At 39.3% G+C, this 23,335-nt stretch overlaps 1 protein-coding gene across 2 annotated transcripts in view; it reads right to left on the bottom strand.

Annotated features, from left to right (window-relative positions):
* pvrl2l (PVR cell adhesion molecule related 2 like) overlaps positions 1–23,335 on the bottom strand; it is a 138,778-nt gene that overhangs the window by 42,903 nt on the left and 72,540 nt on the right. Inside the window, exon 7 of one of the 2 annotated variants that reach the window (XM_043237687.1) lies at positions 13,113–17,046. The exons of the other annotated variant lie outside the window; for it this stretch is intronic. Within the exon in view, the coding sequence (XP_043093622.1) occupies positions 16,499–17,046 (548 nt within the window). The 3' untranslated portion in view covers positions 13,113–16,498. Of the gene's footprint in view, positions 1–13,112; positions 17,047–23,335 lie in introns of those variants that run through there. 2 annotated transcript variants of the gene reach the window in all.

Here is a 23,335-nt window from a genome sequence, read left to right as displayed (position 1 = left end):
TAATACAACTAAGCCATCAGAAGCATTTAAGTGTTGATGACAAATCGAGGAAGCCTGCGGAGGAGAAGCGAAGGATTAATAAAACAACTGAAAGAATGAGAATTGAAATTGTGCTTCCTGCCAGCAACTGGGATGAAGTGAAAAGCTATTAATAGCAAAAAGTTGCAAATAACGCCAAAGCTTCAAACTCCAAGCAAAGAAAATCGCCTCGAATGTAAACGGCGTGTTTTCCTGCGGCCCGTTTGTATTGTTATTTGCGAGGTTATTAATATTTAACGCCGACGGAAGTCGATAAAAGAAAAATATTAATTATGAGCGCTGCTTGATCTGATCGAATGACGAAATTCGCTCGCCATTGTTCGCGTGAGCTCATAAAATCTCACATTTACTCAAGCACTCCATCTAATTTCTGCTTCCCATTGTTGAAGCGATGAGATAAGGAGTGCGAAATATGGAGGTGCATCATTTCGACATTCTGTCTGCATTAAAGATGCAGCGCGTGTGTCGGGGAGAGCGCGGCGTGTCGGGAATTGTGCAGGAGGGGGGAAGTAATGGATTAAACATTGAATGATCCGCACAGAGCCTGTAGGTATGCGCAAACACACACACAAAAACACTGCATCCCAATCATTTCCGCTCACGAAGCTATTCTTAGTAGCGAGACTAACCTTACTTTCCCAGTCAAACCAGAGGGTACGTTAAATCGCGCTTTTAAGTGTTCGATTTGCCAATCAAACCCACTTTAGTGGCTGACAGCGGCAATTAACGGCAGAAGATCTGAGCGAGCGGCTGTGTCATTGTGATCACAGAGACATTTGGGGCTCTTTGAACATCGCAGCGGCTGACCGCGTAACACGTTTTCAACTTCCTCTGAGTGACACAAACCGTCAGAGGCACTTACAGGTCCAGCTGGACCAGCCGCCGAGGTACGTGCCAAAAAAAAAAAAGCTCTGTTAACACTGCAATTAGGTCGTAATTAGCCGAAATGATTATCGAGACAGAAATTCAAAACAGCGGCCCGGAGGCACCCACACTGGGCCACTCCTCCCCGAATATGTGGACACACGCTGCAAGTATTTGAAGCTGCTTTGATACAGACGAATTAGGAGTTTCATTAAGATTGAGTCGCGCGTGCTGCTAGCGTCGTTTGTTTTGCATGTTTTAGCGGCCGGCTCGCTGAAGGAGTTATGTAAATCGAGTAGCGAGTGCAAACACACCCACAAAATTAGTGCCGAATGCAATTAGAGAGACAGAATATCCCATCTTGAAGGCCGCTTTTGAGACGCTGGTAGGGGAAGATGGCGAACGAAGGCAAAGGAGTCACTGCTTACAAATGGTGAGAGAAAGTCTTTCTTCAAATCAAAATTTAAAAAAAAATTTATTAGATAAAATTTAAAAAATAAATAGAAGATTCAAATGTTAAAAACACATTAAATGTGTATAATAAATAGTTTAAAAAAAAATAAATAGATAAATGGGCCAGCAATTTATGAAAACATTATAGGAATAAGTTAGACATATTTGTATTATAGCCTACCTGTATAATAAACAAGTCTATTTTTCAGGGCCAACAAATGATGAGAACACACTATGACTAAAAAAATAAATATAAATATTAGATTTGTATAATAAATACGTGCATACTTTTCCAGGGCTGACAAATGCTGAAAATGAATTATAAGTAAATAAATGCATGCATTCAGGTCCAACAATTTATGAAACCAGATTATAAATTATAAATATATTTATTTTGTATAATAAACAAATATATCTGGGCCTAACGGAGGGTGAAAATATATCAAATGAACTAAAAATGTGTCTAAAAAATAAATGCACTTCATGCACACGCAATGTTTTTAGCATTTGTCGGCCTTGAAAAAGTATGTGATCGTTATAGAAACATTATAAAAAAAAGCAAAAATCAATTAATAAATGGGAACTGTATAAATAATAAATAAATAATAAATATCAGTGCCCAAATATATTAATATAGATGTTAATGTTAATGCGTAGAGGCTTTAGAAAGCAACGCAGAGTTTAAAAGCCAAGTTGAGCTTCAACAAATCCCAAATCTGGATGTGTGTAAATTCCTTCCAAACGCCTTATTCCTCATCATCAGTTGATTAATATCTACTGCCAAAATCAATAGAACAACAAGTACGAAAATCTAACATGAAATCCAGTTTACTGCCTGCTTTCCTGGGGCGGTAATAGCACAAAGTTAACAGGCAGACAATTTTGTGAATAAAGCACAAAAAAAGCCTAATTTACATAAGGAAAGTGTTATTGTGTTGAAAGCAGCGAAAATGAGTTGATTTAAATACAGTGGCGCAATATTTCACACTTAGAGCCAGGTTTAAAAGTACGGCCTTGGTACTTACTGAGTAAGACGGAGGGTTTTGTGCTGAACCGCTCAGCAGCTGCTCACACAGTTCAGCTCAGACTGTTTCTGACGCGGGGAAAAACTGGGACACACTGGGCACAAATTCTGATAGAGTCTTCAATATGTTCTGGGGAAAAGTGTCCAGCTCAGGTATTGTGCTCTCAGACAGTGACAGACAGAGGAAAAGCCTAACAAAGGGAAGGAGGCAAACAGAGGGAGGGAAGAAGAGGCAGAGGAAAAAAAAAAAAAAAAAAGCAGGGGCATTTCAGTCTCTCTCTCACCCTGCCGAGAGACACAGTGTTCCTGTCTGCTTCTACTGTCATGCACTAATGGATGTCTGCAGATAAACACACACACACACACACACACACTAACAGTGTGGTAGACAACACACAAGGCTGAAACTCTTCACATGCAGGCAGATAGCGGTCTTCTCGCAGGTCGCTCCAGCCTAAGGTGCTGAGTCCACATTCATGTGAATGCTGAGGTTCGATATCTCATAAACCAAAAACAATTCTCACAAAACAAGCTCACACACAGCATCCATTCCACCAGTGGGCATTACTAGCATTTCCTAACAAATAAAAAAACAAGCTGTAGTGATGTTACCTTGCCCAAATTAAATAGCTTGCCTGCGAGTGCACAGATTTTTTTATATATCTATATATTACTGCTAGTATTATAGTGTATGTATACATATAGCTGCATCTCTATATTAAAATGACCTCTTAAAATAGCATGGAGGACATAAAATTAATCTCTATTTAAATCGTGTCATAATAATGAAAAATAGTTTTATGGCATCGATGGAGGTAAAAACATTAATATTAGGATGCACCTAAATTAAAATTCTATTAAATTGTAATAATGATAACATACACATGTAACATTATTCTATTCTACTATTTAAACAAACAAACAAAGTTTGTTCATTAACTTTATAATGGTTCGAAAATGAATATTCATTTTGATATTTGCTAAAGATTAAAGACTGTTATTAGGGTACTAGTGTTTTTAAAGATTAACGCAGGCACAATAGGTGGGCTTTAATAACAGCAGAAGTGATCTGAATCATCTCAAATGAAAAAATAGCTAAACTGGCTGTAAAATGTAAGGGGCTTGTATCTTTCTGTAGCCCTCTTAGAAGCAGACAGATACCTACAGCATCTACCTCACATCCTACCATCACCTCCACCTCTCACTTTCCTCCACACTTCGTCTCTCTTTGCAAGTCAACCTGTGAAGAAACAAACCCAGGTAAAGCAGCGCTATTTTAGGCAACGGGAGCTGCTGTAGAGCATCACAGAAGAACAGATAGACGTGATGATCCAACCGCCACGCTTTTGTCTACATGAAAGCGGGGGGGAGTCCCACAGAGAGCGTGTGTGTGTGTGTGTGTGTGTGTGTGTGAGAACGAGAGGCTGTCAGTGTGTTTCGCAGAGTTTTGGGGAGGCCCTCGCGGAGGAGGAAGAGAGCGAAGGATTGAAAACGGAGAAATAATAGAGCGGAGAGGAGTTTAACAGCAAGTTTGGCGAATTCTCCAGAGCCGTTTATCTGTCCATCTGTGTGAAGCTGCAGCGAGTGATGGAGAGATGAGAGCTACAGCCACACACAGGGGACACACACTCGCACTGACACGCTTGCATACAGTTACGCCAGGATTAAAAATATCCACCGCATCTGGAGCTCTCCTGAATCAGACAGAGGGTAAAAATAGCGCATCCACAAAAAAACTAATGCAATTAATGTACATTTCCTACACAGGTCAGCAGCGAGACGAAACGCTGTACGTTCCCTGGGACTTTAAGTCTCTTAAATGAACATTTTAAGTGTGTGACCAAAAATGTAAAAAACAGCCTTAAAAATGCTTTTCCATCTGGTGTCCCATTACTTTGTTTTATTAAGCAATAATAAAACACGATAAACAGCCTGTATTTTATTTAAAAACTTAAATGCAATACTAATATATATATATAAAAACACACACACTTTTGTTTTTTATGTTCTATAATAATTCTAACTTGATGCGTGTCATAACATATACCCCTGGTTTCCAAACAAAGCATATTAAAATATATATCTGAGCTATTTCAACTGATATATTTTATGATCAGTCAGTTTCTTTCAGTGCCTTTGTTTTGTCTTAAGATGCAAACCAGTAATGCTTTCTTCTAAGGCATGTTTCTACAAATTAATCCTGTCTGTGAAACTGGGCCCTAGAGGTTTTTATTTTCTATTGTTTAAAATCTCTGTACGAGGTACAGGTGCTTTAAAAGCAGGATGAATGAACACATCAATTCTAAAATAGGAAAACTGCATTGGAATTTAAGTGAAAAAATAGATTTGATTAACTTATTAAACTAAATTAAATCAATAAAATATTTACTCAAGAATAATTAAAAATAAAAAAATGTTGCAATACAATATAATAATAGGTAATAAAAGGTTTTGTAAAAAGTTTTTGCATTTTTTTTTTGGTTTTAGTTATTTTAGTACCTCAACTGAAGCTAAATGAAAATGAGCAATGTTACCTTGCCAATGAAATGTGGTGTGGATGACATATTTAGGGGATGCTTGGCATCAGGTTTATTAGAGATCCCATAAAACCACACACTGATCTAAAGAACCTATAAGAACTACTTCTACAGAGCAAACAGCAATTGAGGAACCCCACTGAACAAGGTTCTTCATAGCAGACAGTTCTCTCAGTAAACATGCTACTAAAAACCTCTATTATACCGACTAATGTCCAGCAGCAAGAGGTCAGTGCACACCATACGAGAGCATGAAAACAGACAAACACACTCACTCGAATATAAGATTCAAGTCACAGCCAATCCCATCCCTCCATTAGCCGACACAGACGAGCCATTAGAAAACATCAATAGCGCAGCAGCCAGACAGCCCATCGCCCCCTGACCTCCTGGCGAGGTCATGCATGCTGAAGACCAGAGCATCCACCGGAGGCCGAGGGATTTCAGCTCCAGCGCCGGCGGCCAGGGACACTCAGCCAAGCGCATTCGGTCCGGCACAGCCGTGCCCCTGAGCAGGCCACTTAACTACACCCCTGCTCCGGTGGCTTCCGTCTGCCGCTAAATCCTAATCTGGCTTTCCAGACCTTCAGGACGTTCAGAAAACGCTTTCATTCGGCAGGTCCGAAGCCAGGCTCGGAAAAAGGCTAAAACAAACCACGTTCACCGTTCAAAGAGATCAGCACCTCCAACAGGAGAACATTCGCTTCAAAACTCTCTCTCTGTGCTTCAACGCATCCATCGATTAAGAGCCAAGATACATCTCATAACTTTTAGGCACTGTAGGCTATGAAATTTGTTTTAATCAAGTGAGCTGAGTTACACTGACACGCTCATGGATGAAATACATTGCTGTTGGATTGTTATTACTGCATTGATTATTTTAACAAAACGTGGATCCGGACAGGTAAAAAGTACGAATTTCATTGCATTGAAAAACAAAACATCAAACCCAATGGCATCTGGGAACAAATCATAGGTTTATGCTTCAGAGCCAACTATAGGTGTCAAGTTGATTAATGTCTGATATCCAAAAAGTGTCCATATGTGTTATTAACATTTGCAAATGCACAAAAACTTAAAACCTCAAACCTTATAATCTTATGTTCATTTATAACGTTTCAGACATTAAAATCAGTTTTATGAAAAACATAAAATTAGCAATTTTATATTCACACTATTCTTCAAAGGTTGGGATCGGATTTAAATTAATAATAACAATATTTATTCAAGAAGGATGCATTCAATTAACCTAAAATGGCAGTCAAAACATTAATGATGCTTCTGCACGCTGTTCTTTTGAACTTTCTATTCATCAAAAAATCCTTAAAAGAAAGGTTTTGCATAAAACGCGTTTAACACCGACAATAAAAATGTTTCTTGAGCAGCAGATCAGCATATTATAACGATTTATGAAAAGTAATGTGCTGTGATATCAAAAGGAATAAATATTTTTTAAACGTCGAAATATTGCAAAATATTATTCTTATTTTTAATCCAATGAACGCAATCTTACGACCAACTAAAATGTGCACATTTGTGTAGCCGTAAAAGAACACGACCCCAAATAAACCCATTGTTTTTTTAGCTTGAACATCTGTCAGGAAACGCTAACCTCGTTTTATTCTTACCTTTTGCCTTTTTAATTACTTAAGGGAGTCAAGAAAGTACAGCAAACGAAGCAAAGAAGAGGCGAGATCGGGATGTGTGTGTTAAACGCTAGGCCGTGGCTTTTACGCCACATTGATTATTGATGTTAATGGACGTTAACTCTCGATTTCAGTCCATCTCGACTCCAGATGGCAGCAGACAGTTCGACGTTCCCAACTCCATCCGTCACGACATTTCAGGATTTGGAGCAATAAAAACTGGGCTAAAAGTTCACAAGGAGACCTAACAGGTGCAGTGCAATTCAATCTCACTTCAGTAACAAATATTTAGCCCATTTTGTCTTTAATACAGAGCACAGATAGTCGGGCTGCGTTTAAAAAAAGTCCCCCACCGGCATGTTTCGGTGGCTCATTAGTTCGGCATGAAGCGTTTGGTTGGTAATGTCTTAATTTCTGAAGACCCCACGAGGGGGTTGGAGGCAAGAGGACTAATAAAATCTCACATCCAGGGGGGGAGTTAACCATAATGAGCCCGAGCGCAAAAGGGTGAATCCACCCAGACTGTGAAACGAATTAAACTTAAAGAAGAGGAATAAAATCATTCAAATGAATACGACAAGGCAAAATGAAAAAGATAATATCGGAGAAATTGTGAATTATTTCACGCCCAGGGAACAGATGGCTGAGGTAATAGGTGTTGGTTAAAAAGAGCTTTCATTCCTCTCGAGGCTCAAAGGGAAATTTGTGAAACTGCAGGGCCTAGATAAATGAACGACCCTCTTCCTATTAGAGGTAAAAAGATCTCGATGCAAGCTACAATAAAAAGAACACAAAGAAAGTCTGAAAGGAAGAGAGAGAGAGACAAAACTGCACCAGATGGAAAAACTTTCGTTTTGTCTTCCTACATTTGCGTTCTCCCTGATCTTGAGGAAAAACACGTTGTTTTTGAGGGCATGCTCGCGTGCGAACCGTAGACCTGTTGACCAATCATCTGCGCCGTGAATCCATGTCAGACAAACAAAAAGCTCTGAGCAAATGGCTGCACGGGATAATTGAGGCCTATCAGTCCGCAGTGTGCCATTAAAAAATAACGTTCTCGCTGAGAGGAGCAGCAGGATAAATGCGTTGAGAAAGACGGCAGACCTACATTCCTCGAGAAATAGGACTTATTTCAAGAGCTGTTTTTTTCCGTCTTATTCGCAGTGAAAACATAGCTAAACAGGCAAAACGTCCCGAGCAGCATTATTAAACAACTCGGTCGCTCGATGGTTTTTGTTTACTGTATGTCGGTACCTACAGACTGCAGTCGGTGTCAAAGACGCACTTCATTAATGCGAACAAAGAACAAGATATCATTTCACAAATTTTCACTGGAACGTGACCTAAACTTGAAACAGAAAGGTACTTCAAACAGACTGTACTTTCTTCAAAGCGCCTTGCTTCGTGTTAAATAAAATATGGCGTCTTCTCTTGACTATATAGAAAGAGAGCGGAGTCCAAAAGACCGAAGGCAGGGATTTTTATTTATCATGTAAACCTGGAAATAAAAAGTTTTGCCTTTTAAAAATGCATTAAAAACTTGAGTCTTGCGCTATCAAATATGTAAATGTAAAAGTGCTATCATTAGAGCAAATGACAGATCAATGTAATACTATAAGACAATCCCATATAATGTGCTATACATAATTAATTATCTTTACAAAAATATATTTTTATCTTTAAAAAAAAATCCTAAATGTTTTTATTACATTTATTAAAAGCGTGTTAATTTTTCGATCTTTTTCCAGTTAGGTTGGTAATATAATTAAGCAGTTAATTAAGCTGTGCTGATAAATGCATTCTTTCAAAGCTCTCCTGTCATTTTTGCAGTTCCTACTACAGCACGGCTGTGACAGCCGGCTTGATAACCATCTTGGAAACAAATCAGCTAAATTTCGCAACATCTGCACAGAATACATCACAAAAGCCCTTGTGTTTGCGAGGCACAGAAAGGGATGTAGAAGATCAATGAATGTGATTTTGCAGCACTGGCCTGAAGGGATGAGTGACAGTCCTGTCAACTGGCTCCAAATGCTCTCACACTGGCTGCAGGCCATTCTTATTGTTGAGCGCTGATTGGTCTCTGACTCTCGGGGCCCTACTGTATATATAAATGTCAAATCAAATGAATGGCAGGAAGCCAATTTATCTGAATCCACCCCGTGTTATGTATCCGTAAAATCCACCTGGCAAATGGCTGAATGTGGCATTCCATACGAAATTACAATTCCAGTTGTGTAATGTTATTAAATTATGACAATCATCTCAGCACAAGATATTCTTTTGGAAGATCACTCTTTTTTTTTCCCCCCTCGAGTCGATGCCAAGCGTCGATGTACCCACCACTGTGTCCTAATCAAAGCATAATACAGAACCATTTCGACGTCTCCTAAAAACGCTTTCATGGACCTTTAACAACCAGCAAATCTTTCCGATGCACAAGATGTCCCTTATATTGGAACCTGATTCTTTATATTATTAAAATGTTCTTCAAAAAGTGTGGAATTTTTCATTTCAGTGAAAGCTTCTTTAAAGTTATTTAGATTATGTTCTTGTAAGAATTGTTCACTAAAAAGTTCTTTAGGGAATCGAAAACTAATATTCTAAGAATTTTCGCCTTGTATCTCTAAAAATATTCAAATGTACTATATACACAATGAAAAGTCTATTATAATAAGTAATCATTTTGTACTATTTTCAAACAATATACATCTCATTATGAACTCTTCGCGAAACGTTCATATCGTCACATTTATGCATTAATCACGTAATCAAGCATGCTTTCATATTTGAGAGACATATCTGAAAAAAAGTGATTTCAATCACCGGATATTACTTTTGATCAGCTGTAAGATAATTTTGTTTCGCTACTACTTACCTTATTTCTCTTTCACAGTTAACAAAGGAGTGCAGAGATCGGAAAAAGGGAGTTCGACTGACAGGCAATAATCTGACATTTTGTCTGACAAACAATCAAGACAGGAAAGTACTGTAAACCTACGCTGGTGGACTTGAGAAAAAATATGCAGTCCATATGCAGAAAAATATGAAAAATATGGTGCGCTGACATCTTTCCGCAGATACCTTCTGATGTTCATTCATGTTTATTTCATGCCATTAGTATTAATGAGAAAGATGATCTCTCAGTGTGTAACAGCTCTAAGTGAATGAAAACATCCTAAAGTTTTAAATGAAAATGCAAATTCATTCTTCACCACTAGGTGTCGCTTTGAGCATTAAATAGGAGTCTGCCCGGTAACACAGTACACAAAGCAGCTCTGTGCTCTCAAAGGACACTTTAGCAGGCATTACAGACATGATGAGACCAATCGACCAATCACCGCAGATTATCAATTAATTGTTGAGTCAATCTTTGGGAATCCTTCACCAAGTAGTTCAAAATAAATGCATACTATACCAATGAAAGTGTTTTTTGATCAGCCTGCAGTTGAGCATTCCCAACACCAAAATATGAACTTTTCATAACCCATAATAAGCGCACTTTACGGTTTTTAGGAAACTAACTGTATGTGTTTGGCTCAACAGCCGAGGCGTGCGCGTGCAGACTCTCGTCCTTGTGCAGGGAAGGAAGGGGAGACTGGACTCGGTGACAGAACAGTGGCAGAGTGTTGTCAAGGCGACAGATGCGGGTGCCTGAAGTGGGCCCTCAAGGCTGAGGGAGGCTTGCTGTGTCTCGCCGGCTCAATGAGAACGAGGCCACAACGGGCGGCAGGTTTGTCAAAAGCCATTAGCAAGTGGAGGATAACGGGAAAGGGGTGAGATTCCTGTGTGTACATCCTGATGGAGGCTACCTCTGGAAACCCTCAGGCACAGCTACTGCCAGAGTTTGCTTAGGTTTTTTTTTTTTTTTTATGTATAAGCTACCGTATAAAAGTTTGGAGTCAATATTTTTATATTTTATTTATATATTATATTTTTTCTTTTAATTAATGCCTTTATTCAGAAATTAAAAGCGGTTTTTAAAACAGCTGACAAAAAAATCTAATAAATAAATATAAATATATGTATGGAGAGTTCATCTGCAAAAACAGATCATTTTCAAAAATCATGCGTTTTCATTGTGCAACCCCTATTTATCTCCATCAAGCTGCAGTATTTTGATTAGATCAAAAATAACCAACAAACACAGTTACCTAAAACAAACAAAAACATGATTTTTGAAAATTCAGTTATCCATTTTCGTATTATCTAGTAAAAGAGTAATGTGTATTCACTAATATATATATATATATATATATATATATATATATATATATATATATATATATATTTTTTTTTTTTTTTATAATAGAATTGCATTTATTATTTTAAAAGCTATGTATTATATTTTATTATATCTAAACAAAAATATTAAGCTAAAACATATCACTTGTATACATTTACACACATTTGTATGCTTTTTGTTTTTTTAATTTTGGGGAGACTCAATCACCATCAAGAAGACCTGGTTATTATTTTTGGAATTTTGCCTGATTGTTCTGCACAACAAAAACAAATGCAATGCATATTAAAAGATCCACCCAACTGATTGTAAGTGAGCATGACCGCGTGCTTCAGTTAATTGTGTGACCGAGCGTTTCACTCTCAATCTGACCTCTAATGGAGCACATCTCACCGCTGATCCTGCTCTCAACATGTGACCCACTTTTTAACGATGCGTGCTCGAGGAGTTTAGCCGCCTGTCATGCTATCCCTGCCACACACACACACACACACAAAAAAAACGCATCAACATCCTTCCAGGATTGCGTTTCGCTTGTCAGTCGGGGGTCAGAATGTAATTTCTGTTCGGGACTAGCTATGTAAGCCGTGCATCATCGTCCCGCTGCATCGCAAGTGCTCCTGGAAGGCAGAAAAACACAACATTGGCGAAACACGAAATGCAGAAAATATCGAGTCAACAGACAAAGCGCTTATAAATCCACCAGGTTTTTAATTACAACCAGTATACAAAAATAATGTGACAGGACAATAATGGGACTTGGAATGTACACGCTTTTGTTTCCGCTCCAAATAAACACACGCCGCGCGAGTTTAAGTGTTTTTGTTAGCGCTAATCACATCTTTGTGATGCTAAAGCATCCTCTTCCACTAAAACGGACTAAATATCTTACACAATGAAAACCAAAAAGCAGCAAAACAACCGGACGGCGTGGAGGTAATGCAGGGCTGCGTATCAATTAGTAATGCGTTCGCTAGTTCTCTAATTTATTTATAGTATTCACAAGTAGCTGATGAGAGGGAACAGGCCATGAAAACACACACGTGTGGAGTCGCAATTTCGTTTAATGGCTCCGAGTTGCTTTGAGACCGGAGGCAGAAGCAAACTGGAGATGCCATAACCCATTTCTGTTGTCAAAAATTAAGAGTAGTGGTTGCGGACAGGCTGCGTAATTGCATGCCAGAAACATTGGTTTGTAACCTGGCAGTGTTCTGCCCGCTGTGGCACTGTTTTCAGAGAAGATTAGAGCCCCGACGGTTCCCGGCTCATCCGGAGGAGCCGTTCAGGGCTATAAAACCGCATGACTGGCGAGGAGCGGAGGAAACTTGCATGAATCTTGATAATGTCTTTCACTAAACGGGATAATACTGGTGTACGTCAGCCTAATAGTTTCTCACGTATATAGCTTTTAACTGCGGAGAATAAATCCTGGACGGCCACAGTGTGTGCGGGGAGATCCGAGGGCGAATCTGGCCAAAATCACGTCCTGCTTCATATTTCAGCCCAACATCAAAGGGAGAAAATATACTACTACTACAAATAATAATGCTGCTGTAAGCCAGACGAAATGCGTAATGATTATTGAAATTAGTGCTGTCAAACGATTAATTGTGATTAATCCCATCCAAAATAAGTTACATAATATAAGTGTGTATATATATATATATATATATATATATATATATATATATATATATATATATATATATATATATATATATATATAAAATGTATTTATTATGTATTTATTTATTTATATAAATACACATAGACATATATTATATACATATATTAGGTAAACAAAAACCTTTGGATGGGATTAATCCTTGGAAGCACTAATTAAAATATTAATTAAAAATATATATTTATTCAAAAATGTAAATACAAATATATCATAAAAAGTAACTAATTAAAATGTAAACTTTATACTAATAAAACATTTGCATTTTACTTCAAGTTAATTCGGAGGTGATATTTTTACTTTGAATAAATATTCTTATGAAATTATTATAATGAAATGCAATAAAATGAACAAAAATTTTTATATCCTTTGCCATATTTAAAAATATGTATTGCAAATATAAAATAAAAAAGTTAAAATAATATAAAAATGAATTAAAAACAAATTTAAATTTTTTAACTAACTAAAATGAAAACTATAATATATAATATATATACTTATAATATTTAATATATATCCATATATATAGAAATCTAAAACATTAATAACTTTCACTTACATTTCCATAATATAGAAACAAAATATTAATAAGCTGCAACAAAAAGCAAATACAATCAAAAAACTTTCTTCTTTTGAGTCACAGGCATCATATGACCAGGACATGAGCACGAGATTCACCCGCTACAGTCGAGTGCGTGTGTGTGCGTGTGCGTGTGTGTGTAAATATCTAGTGTTGACATCTTGTCATGTTGAGGGGTGAGAGAGCAAACAGTTGTCAGTGCAAAAAGTTTGTGCGCGAACGTCAATCCGTACTGTACTTTCGTAGCAGGCCGTGTGCCAGTCACTAACTAGTGTGCGTCTGGGAAGCTACATCTGCTGAACGCGCAGGATTCCCGCCTGTCTAAATCACAGACTCAAGGCAGCTGAGGTTATTCTCATGTCTACTCCGGGCTATTATACTACATCTGCTTTATATTTGGTGTTGGCCATAGCTGACCACTACGTCTGTTATTTACAGTACCGATAAATAACACTTTTCTCTCACCGGATTTCTCGATGATAAATACATACATATACAGTATATATATATCTCACACACAGGACACGTCACGTCAAGATACACACCATCAACACCTCACAGGATAGCACTGGTTTCCATCCATAGTATATAACAAACTGGACAAAAAGAAGAGTATAGTTTGTTCTCACAAGTTTTGACAAAGATCTGTTGCAACACAGCAGTCACGTGACGTGATATGAACCTGTTGCGGTTTTTTCATACACATAGCGCCACAACCTGACAACACAACACAACATTCAGAGCGGATGAATAATCAGCTCCGCAGCTGACAAGTTAATAATGACTTGCACCATAATGCGGAGCAATTAAGTAGCATCACGTGGGGACAATTTGCCGTTGCTCAGGCGGTCTTGTTTTTCTTCTTTTCTTAATATTGTTGATTGATTGCAGTCTTTAAAGTCTGGCATTCGTTTACAATATATAGAATTTCAACATCGCATCCAACCCTTAAACACGTCCCAGAAGGCACTTACATCAACTTATCAAAACATGCGTTTTTGTTTCACAATATTGAGAACATGTGGATAGATGGTATCTTTCATCTCCAAAGTCCAGGTCATATTTCACTTCAAAATTAAAATCTGCTAAATTGCGTTACGGGGGCCTGTTTTATTAAACAGGTGCTTTATTGTATACATGAAAAAAAAAAAATAATAACAATAAATCACCATAATTTACAACAAAACACAAGATCCTTCATGCGAAGTAAAGCTCTTTTGCTTCCGCAGTAAAATGTGACCCAGACATATTCTTTACGGGGTTCTGCCCAATTATTATTTCAGAAATTAAACTTAACGTAGCCTTGGGATCGTGTGAATGAGGACATGGCATCACTATGTAACCCTTAACACTAATATTCTATAATGACATTCAGAGAAGTTCAACAAAAGATTCTATTAAAACACAAATATTAAAAGTTGTGAAAACTTGATTTGGCAACATTGCTCTTTCAGCACTCTCGAGTCTCGAATGGTATTTGAAAAGTCAAACGTTCAGCACAGTCACTCACAATACATCACAGACCTCTCCGAATGCATGAATAAGCCTGACATTGACTCCAAATTCACACTAAACAGGTGAAGTTAATACCTTTGCCACTGCTAACAACACAATATTCACTGGCTCAAAAAGCTCCCCGTTTTCTCGCTCTCTCTCCACTTCTTCATTTTCGTTGTCGTTATCAGCTCGAATATTTCAAGGCCCGAGCAGCTCTCAGAAAAGTAGCTTTGCCATCCCTATTTTTCAGTGCAGTGATGCAACTTGAAGCGCTTTAGGGAGGGGGATAAAATTAACAGCCTTGCAAGTCTGCAGCGTGGGTGAACACTGTAGGCTAGAGTAACTACCGCCTTTACAGTCACTGGGTCCAGATAGTATAATCTCCAAATTACTCATGCTATATCTGCTTTGCTGGATATGGAGTTCTGTCTGGGTAGCGTCGCATCGGTGAGCGTGTTGCTCCTTTGTCATTATCGCTCTAACCTCCCTCCACCGAAGGCTCGATGCTGTGAAACCAAGGATGAATGAGTCATGGCTCAAGTAATTCAAAGCACTGCCGAAGCGTCCATACAAGCGGCACGATGTTATGCAAAGCACGCGCTCGCGACAACCCAGAGACTAATGAATCCACATCTGGGCGCACGTTGTTGCATACTCATAGTTGTCCGAAATGTCTTGTTTTGTAGTCTAAAAAAAGTCGGCTTATGCATGGGGCTTCAAAACAAACCGCTGACCGGCTCTAGAGGGACTGGGTAAAGCGAGTGGCCTAATCTCGCTGCCGAACATACGGTGAGAGCGCTTCGCCCCTTGACCTTTTTTCACAGCTGGCAGCGTTTCAACACCGCGGACTCCGCTGAACCGGGCAGCATATGCCGCTTGGCTTAACGCTCCCCGCTGAGGTCCGTCAAGAGCTCCGCCGTCTGCATAATCCCACACTCAAAGGCACGTCAGTTGCGTTTCTCTCAAGGCCCAGCTTCTGCCGCCAATCTACGATGTGCATTAATCTACTTAATCTGTTTTAGCGAAGTTAAAAGACAGCTCGGTATAGACTCCAAGCCTATTTCCTCCTGGAAGGATTCGTGCTGAAGCTAGTCGTGCTCCTGTCTGCAGTTTTTTAGATGGTTGAGCTCTATGGTTTTGATATAACTGGATTAATCAGGGGTTGGAAAAAACATGCATCAGCCAAAAACGCACGCGGCTAATGCACGACACTCTTCTGAATTAAACATGGCCCGGAACAAACCGTTCTGCAGAGGTTGACAGGAGAGTAAAAAACAAAAACACTATTACGCCTCTGCCTAGAACCCCTCGAGTCATTCAGAAAATTCCTTTAGCGTAACAAGACATCCGATTAATAAACGAGAGCTAAAAAATAGTGGGGAAAAGTTAAAAGCGTTCACAGCTGGAGTTGATCGGCGCCACAGATGAATGACCCAGATGCTAGAGCGAGCGCTGCTTTGCCTGCTTTCGGTTTCACTAACAAAACATCCAGCTGTTCTCCAAGACGACATTCCCGGGATTTGATAAAAGAAGCCTGCCGTATGCAACCTGGAGAGAGCAGCCTTAGCTTCTAGGTCACAGCTTGCTGAGCCACTCATTGACAATCCTGTATGCTTAATCACAAGGCTTTCTTTTCACTTCAAAGAGCCTACTTGAGTACTGTGCATCAACCACCAAAGATGGATTTGGGCTAGAATGGGCATTAACGAGAAGTTACAGTTTCACAACAACCAAATAACTTACTTTTTTGTCAGTATTATAAGTACGCATGTATGTGAGATGAGTAGCATTAGTTTGTGTTTTCGGTTTGATAAAGTGTTTTCGTATACAGATGTGACATTAACCGTTCTGCTTCCGCTCCTCAGATGGCAAGTTTCCGTCTTGTTGTTTTAAAAGGTCAAGTAAATATCAGTCAGGTGTATCATCTGCTTCTTCTAGACATAAATAGCAGTCCGGGAGATGATGGACCCGTCTCGCTGGGACTCCATGTCGTCGTCCAGGTAAGGTACACACTCGTCTTCGTGCCGGTGGATTTGGTAGCTGGGCGGCAGTCCGCTGAAACGGTCGTACCTTTCGTCCTCTTCTTCATCCTCCAGGCTGTCGTTGAGAGCGTCGAACTTCCTGCGCTCGGCCTCGTTCATATCGCCGCTAAGCAGGATGTCATGGGCGGTTGGAGTGTTTCCGGTCATGCGCGGGAACTCGTTGCATTTCTCTGTCAGTGAGCCTGGGTCGCTCTCACGGTACGTATAAATCGGCCCATTGTTGTTGGCTCCCGCGCCGTTCTTACTAGCCTTCTTGCCTCCAAAAAGACGTGTTTTGTTGCCATAAGCGCCCTGCTCGCCATCGCCCGAATATCCGTGCTGATGGCGACGACTTCGCATAACTAAGACGGCGACCAACGCACTGACCAAAATGAGCGCCAAGAAGCTTCCCAGAATGGCTCCGGCCACCACGCCAGCGCTGGACGGGTCTTCCGTCGACTCTGCAGAGGAGGGGAGGGGCACAAATGAGGAAGTTTCTGCTTGGTGGTGGTAGCTATTCTTCACCATAGGTGGTGGTGGTGTACGATTTGGTTCAGTTTAGACTTAGTAATGGTTTTTGGCTGCCCCCAGTTCCCAGCTACAAGTCCTATGGTGTGAGCCAAGTTTGCCGGATCCGCTCTCGGGTCTCGGTTCGAGAAAACAACACAAACGTCCGTTCCTTCTACGCTCGGGAGCTGACCAGGTCTATTACACTACACAAGTGAAGAGTTAAAAAGAGAAACACACAGATGGAGAAGGGATGTAAAGATTATGTCACAGTATGGTCATGCAAAGAGGAAGAAACGTAAGTTAGCTAGGAGCTAATTGGTCAGCTTGCGCACTCCCACCAAATTCCCGGGAACGTGTCCAAGTCACAAATACTAAAGGAACACCTGCTTCAGGAAGGATTAGCCCCATTTCATGCTGCACAGAGCCTGCATGGAATGCGCTGCTGAGACAGCATGCACAGGAAGTGATGCATATATTCAAATATATATACACAGTAGTGGTAAAGTCAAGAAAAGTAATTATATCTACAGTCTGATTTAATCAAAAGTTTTCTGACCGAGCCTGTATGGGCAACTTAAAGCACAGTAAAAGCGCTTTGCAAGTCCACTGCATTGATTTTAGTTACATTACTGTATTACGCAGGTCAATATATTATAAAACGCGGGTCCTACAGCTAACCTTATAAATATGCAAAGTGACAGAATTATGGAAAAAGTGCACGAGTTAGAGGTTTTGTAAGAAGTTAAATGGCTCAAAAATACATCCAGCTCACTGATTTAAATAACAGTTAGATTTTTACATTTTCTGAGAAAAACCTGAGTGGTGCTTGTCAGTGTAAAACAGTGCAAAACCTAGGTGCCAAGGTATCGTTAAGTGGTCTTTTAAATTGCTTTGAAATACAATAGCAGACACTTTACTCAAGACGTGCAATTGGAGAAATCACATCAGGACTGTACAGTAGCTGGAACTGTGCAAAAGAGAATGTTTCTTTTAATGTTTCACTCAAAAAACTTGCAAACTCAGGAGTGTGGGACTTGTTTGAATTGTAATAGAAAGTAATATATGCAATATTTATTGATAATGTCGCATGGTTACAAATTTTGCTACGCCCTTGATTTAGAACTTACTGTCATTTTTAAATAACTCTGCAACACTTTCTGTATGTTTGTTCTATTTAAAAGCGATTCAATGAATCATTTGTTTCACCAAATTGTTCAAAACACCTTACTTCAGAAACCAAATAAGCGACTGCCTATACAAGAGAGTCATTGAATCAATTACTCATGTGTTTTAATTAAAAATGCAAATGTGTGATGCAAGCAGCGCGTTTTAAACTGTGTTTGTATTATTAATAATATTAACCTCTGTTTTTATTGTTGTAAAAAAACCGTATAATCACGAGCGTTAGAAAAACAGTGACCCTAACCTTAGAAAACACTGCTACTGGAATAAGCTGAAGCTTTGTAGGGTGTTTAATTCAAAAGGCCAAATAACATGCACACTCCTCTAAACTTATGCCTCGCTCACGGTCAAGCAATCACCAATTCCACCTCCTGCAATTTCCCCTGTTACCATGACAATTTGAGTCATTATGGATTCAAGCTACTAGAAACAAGTCAAGAGGCTTTTTCCAAAAAAAAAAACACTAAAATTTTCTCTACTCTGCTCGTTTTCAAGCTACCGGCTCCAAAACTACTGAGAAATCTTTTATACAAGACAAAAAGAAGAGTAGGCTACTGATGAAAATATATGTGCGAACATGTACAAGTACATTAAATTTCTTCCCACACAATTTGGATACGACTTAATATTCCTGCAATATAACGAGCATACGATCGCTCCCTCTCCCACACACTTTTTTTCTAGTTCGTTTGCTCCTCCGCTCGTTTGTTTTATCCCAGTCCCGGGAGATACAGAGGTGCTAAAAGAGCTCTTTCTTAGGATACCCTATTCCATTTCTCCGTGCCTCTCAGTCCACTGTCATTAAAGTCTCTTCAAGCCCCGCTGCAGCTGAAAACGGGCTCACATGTGGGACTGAGACGCACACACACACACACACACACGACTACATCCCCAATCTCTCTTAACCTCACTCTCCTGGTGCTATCTCTGCCAGATGCCACAGCTCAGGATCCATTATTCATCGGCCTGGCAGACAGTATCTGTGAACCCCACGGTCGACATCTAGCTCTGACACTGAGAGACAAAAGACAAAGGTGGGTCTGGGAGAGATACGGTGCTGCTTCACCGTGACTCAGAGCGCAACCGAACAACTAGCTTGTGTTGCATTTTGACCGTTCTTGTCGTCAAGTAAAAAAAAAAGGAATTAGGTCACTTAAGATATTTTCAATTTTAATGATCCTGAATCTTTAATCGGCCATAGGTGTGAGGGCTTAACCTTTTTTGAAATTTTGAAATATTGTTACCGAAACATTGGCACTTGGCCAGCAGCGAAGTCTGCCGCTATCGATCCACTCCGGGGCTAATAAAACATTACGCTGCCGAATTTACTACCACAACTCTTTATGAGTGTTATTGAAAAACGTTGAGTTCCTACAACCCGCATTGAGAGTAAACCTTAGAGAGTTGTGAAAGCTGTTAAAGGTCATTATTGTCTAAGAATGTTGATGGGCTAGCGGACAAAGCACCTCTTCAGCCCTCGTGACCTTTAACGTGTCCGCTACGCTCCTCAAGTGCCATAACTACAGCGCATTATTATTCTGCCGCACTCTGCTAATGGCATGCTACAAAACCGTTCAACATTAAAGTCCACGTTTTAATTTTCCTGCATACATGCATAGCTGGAATCGGTTGCTTGGTAGAGCGCATACCTAAGATAATAATGTGAGTAATTACAACTTCTTGGAGAATTTATGAAAACACAAAGCCTATATAGAGCGTATCAGTGCCCACCCACTTTTTCAGTGCCAAGTTTTTTTTCCATTCTTTATCCCCCTTTGGATTTTTTGGGGAAAAGAGGCTCATAACAGTTATAAGGCATAAACCAAAGGGTTAATAAGACACAAGACTGTGTACTTAACAGCTTTAATGAGGGAAAGAACTACAATCCAATTCAAATCAATGGAGATCTATTGACTTAAAGATGTTGATTAACATTAAATACAGATATATAACTAAAAAAACGATTTTCTTTCCGAATAATATCTATATGTTCAGACATAGCTATATAATCAGATTTATTCCATATATAAAAGTGAATGATTAACAAATTATGTGCATTTTATATATATATATATATACACACACACACATACATAACACACACACACAAATTAAATTTTTATATAGAACAAAAATGTACAGTTTTAAAGATAAACTGAACAAGTATTTCCAATTTGGCCTTTCATATAAATTCATGCATTATATATAAATGTACTTTTTACTTTCAGACCATAACTTTACTTGCATTGGTCCTCTATACATCACGTCATCAATTTCCTGGTAGAGTTGATAAATTCTAGCTATTTTCAACTCAACAAAATGGCACCTTTCCCCAAAGCACAAGAAGGCACTAACTATAATTACGACATTCAGGGTTGTAATTTATGCCATTATTTATGTTCTTCCCAAGCTATAGGTTGTAGATAGAGACCACTCAGCACTCTGATTGCTAGCCGAGCTCCACATCACGCCGTCACAATGCTGCCTGCTTTTCTCTCATCTACAAATGGCTCCTATTTAGAAAATAACACAACTACTACCCCAGGTAGAACTACAACTGCAATGGAAGCAATCAATCACACAACAACAGTGTACCCAAAGTGATCCGCGCATGAACGGTGTGAGTGCGATCATTATATTCTAATTCATTTCGGCTAAAATACACAGGTTCGTTGGCAGTGCAGCAGGAGAGGGATGATGGATAGAGCGAACGCAGACGGATCGCATTTCCTCCGACTGTAAAGGATAGGCTCAAATCTCAGCCGTGGCCTGCGGTGGCCCCTCCCTTCCTCAGTCGCACACATCCTGTATTGATTTATTGGAGAGCTCAGGGCGCATACGTCCAGCTTACACCAACCTCTCCCGCTGTCCTCCTAAAGCCCGGGCTAACTGACAGGTGACTCTGTGACCACTAATGGTGCTGCCAAAAGTGATGTAGGAAAGCGTCTAAAAAGCTGACTGACCAAAGAGTGCATTTCCACCAAGGTAATTACTTGAAAAACACAAAAAGACCCAGGGTTTTGAGATGCAAAATGGAGTGTGTACATGACTGGGTCATGCCTGTTAGAAAGTGCTACATTCAACAGATTTCGCTCTATATAATTGGGCTTGAACAGATCCTAATAACCCTATTGCCAGAGACGCTCATCTCCGTACTGGAAAACACACACTCACACACACGTTTGTTGACTGCTTAAAGAGAGGGGCGTTAAGAGCTGCTCTGGAGGAGGATGGTATTTCTGACATGCACGTTTCTCAAATTCGATCTGTGGCAGGCAATAATCCCAGGGTGCCTATCTTGATTTCTTTTGTCCTGCTGAAGTCACCGTGTGCACTGTACATCAAAGACCCGGCGTAAGCATGGCTGAGTGGATTACAACATCACGATAAAAAGAAAAAACCTCACAACCTTGCCAGGTCTTGGGTCGTGAACATGAGATTTCTAAAAATGTCATCATGTGCAAAAAGAGCCGGGTTATAAATCGAACACTGGCATTTCACACAACATCCATATGCTACATTATATACTACAGTATATATACATACATACATATGTATACACACATACATATAGACACACAGGCATTATTTTTTCATTTATTCGCATGACGTCAGTGAATCAGATCAAGCCTCTGATTTAATGTTTTGTCTGTATCATCACGCAGAAAAGTTTATAGTCTCTGTACCACAAATTTTTCATTTATTAAAATGTTTTACTAAGAATATACAGTGCTTAAGGAAAACATCGCTGTTTGTTTTTATACTGGTACATAGCGTTTATATTCTAATAAATGAAAATGTTGCATATTGTTCATCCACAACATAGGCCTACTTTTCCCATGTCACAGTTTAATATATAGAGACAACTATAAATAAGGTGCGTGTGCTTAGCTGAAAATCATTCTATTTTATTCTTGTGTTGTGGTCTTGATTATTAAAATGCTCTCTCATGACATTTTAAAAACTAGCAAACCATTTTTATTCAGCATTGACTTTCATTATATACCATTATTATAACCAACAGTTCGGTTACCAACATATTCAAATCATCTTCTTTTGTGTTCAGAAGAAAGAAATTCATATAGGTTTGGACCAACCTGAGGGTGAAAATTTTTTTAACTGTCCCTTTAACTAGAATTCTTATATTATTGCATAATTTGTTTTAATCCATCTGGCTCTATGATAGAAAATGATAGCTCCTCTGTTTGAGGGAGAAAAAAACAGCCTTTTAAATAAAGATATATTGAATATGATGAGAAGACTGGAACACAGAGATCCATTTATAGTCTAGCCCTTTATGCAGAGCGCAAGTTTATTAGAGAGAAGTTTCAGGTAATGACGAATAATGACAGATAACAGGATTGTGGAAGCAGTAGAAATCGCTCGGCTAAGCCAGGCTAACCACAGCTAAGCTGTAAAAGGATCCTGTAATGATTTTTCAACAGTTCATTGCATCCGCCATCACATCAGTGTCAACATCCGTGAGAAATTCGTGAAAAATGTGCCATTGTCCCATTTCAGACAGCCTGCTCCTCATAATCCACTCAGAACGAAGACTACTTTCACAAAGAAAATCGAGGGGAGTAATGAGAGCCTGAAAACTAAATGTTTATGAAAAAATAAATAAATAAATGCAGCCGGCTCCATCTGGCTAAGCACGGCATGTATTCTGTTTCTGAACATTAAAGCATCGGTATATATGCGGCCTGGCAGTTTCTAAACTCTGACATGTGTACAAAATTGCTGTGAGAGAATGATGAAGGAGCGGCTCAGTAAAAATGCTGCTTTTAAGTAAGCCTCCATTGATTCAGGCACAGAGATGCATCGGCTGATATCTTTAAAGCGCTCCGAGCTGCCCGCTTCTAGGGTAGATTGCACAAGCGAAGCATCAGACACTACGCCAAACAGCTTTGATATTCAATTTAGCGTTGTTCGACAAGAAACGAGGATTTTATTAATGCAAAACATTTTCGTTAAAAGTACACGTAATTAAATATTTCAGCGTTCCAAATGACTAATAAATGTTCACTCAAAAGGTTCCACGTGAATCATTCGCTC

The sequence above is a fragment of the Puntigrus tetrazona genome, chromosome 4 (assembly GCF_018831695.1).
Source record: "Puntigrus tetrazona isolate hp1 chromosome 4, ASM1883169v1, whole genome shotgun sequence".
NCBI lineage: Eukaryota > Metazoa > Chordata > Actinopteri > Cypriniformes > Cyprinidae > Puntigrus > Puntigrus tetrazona.
This window is presented reverse-complemented; position numbering and strand designations above follow the sequence as displayed.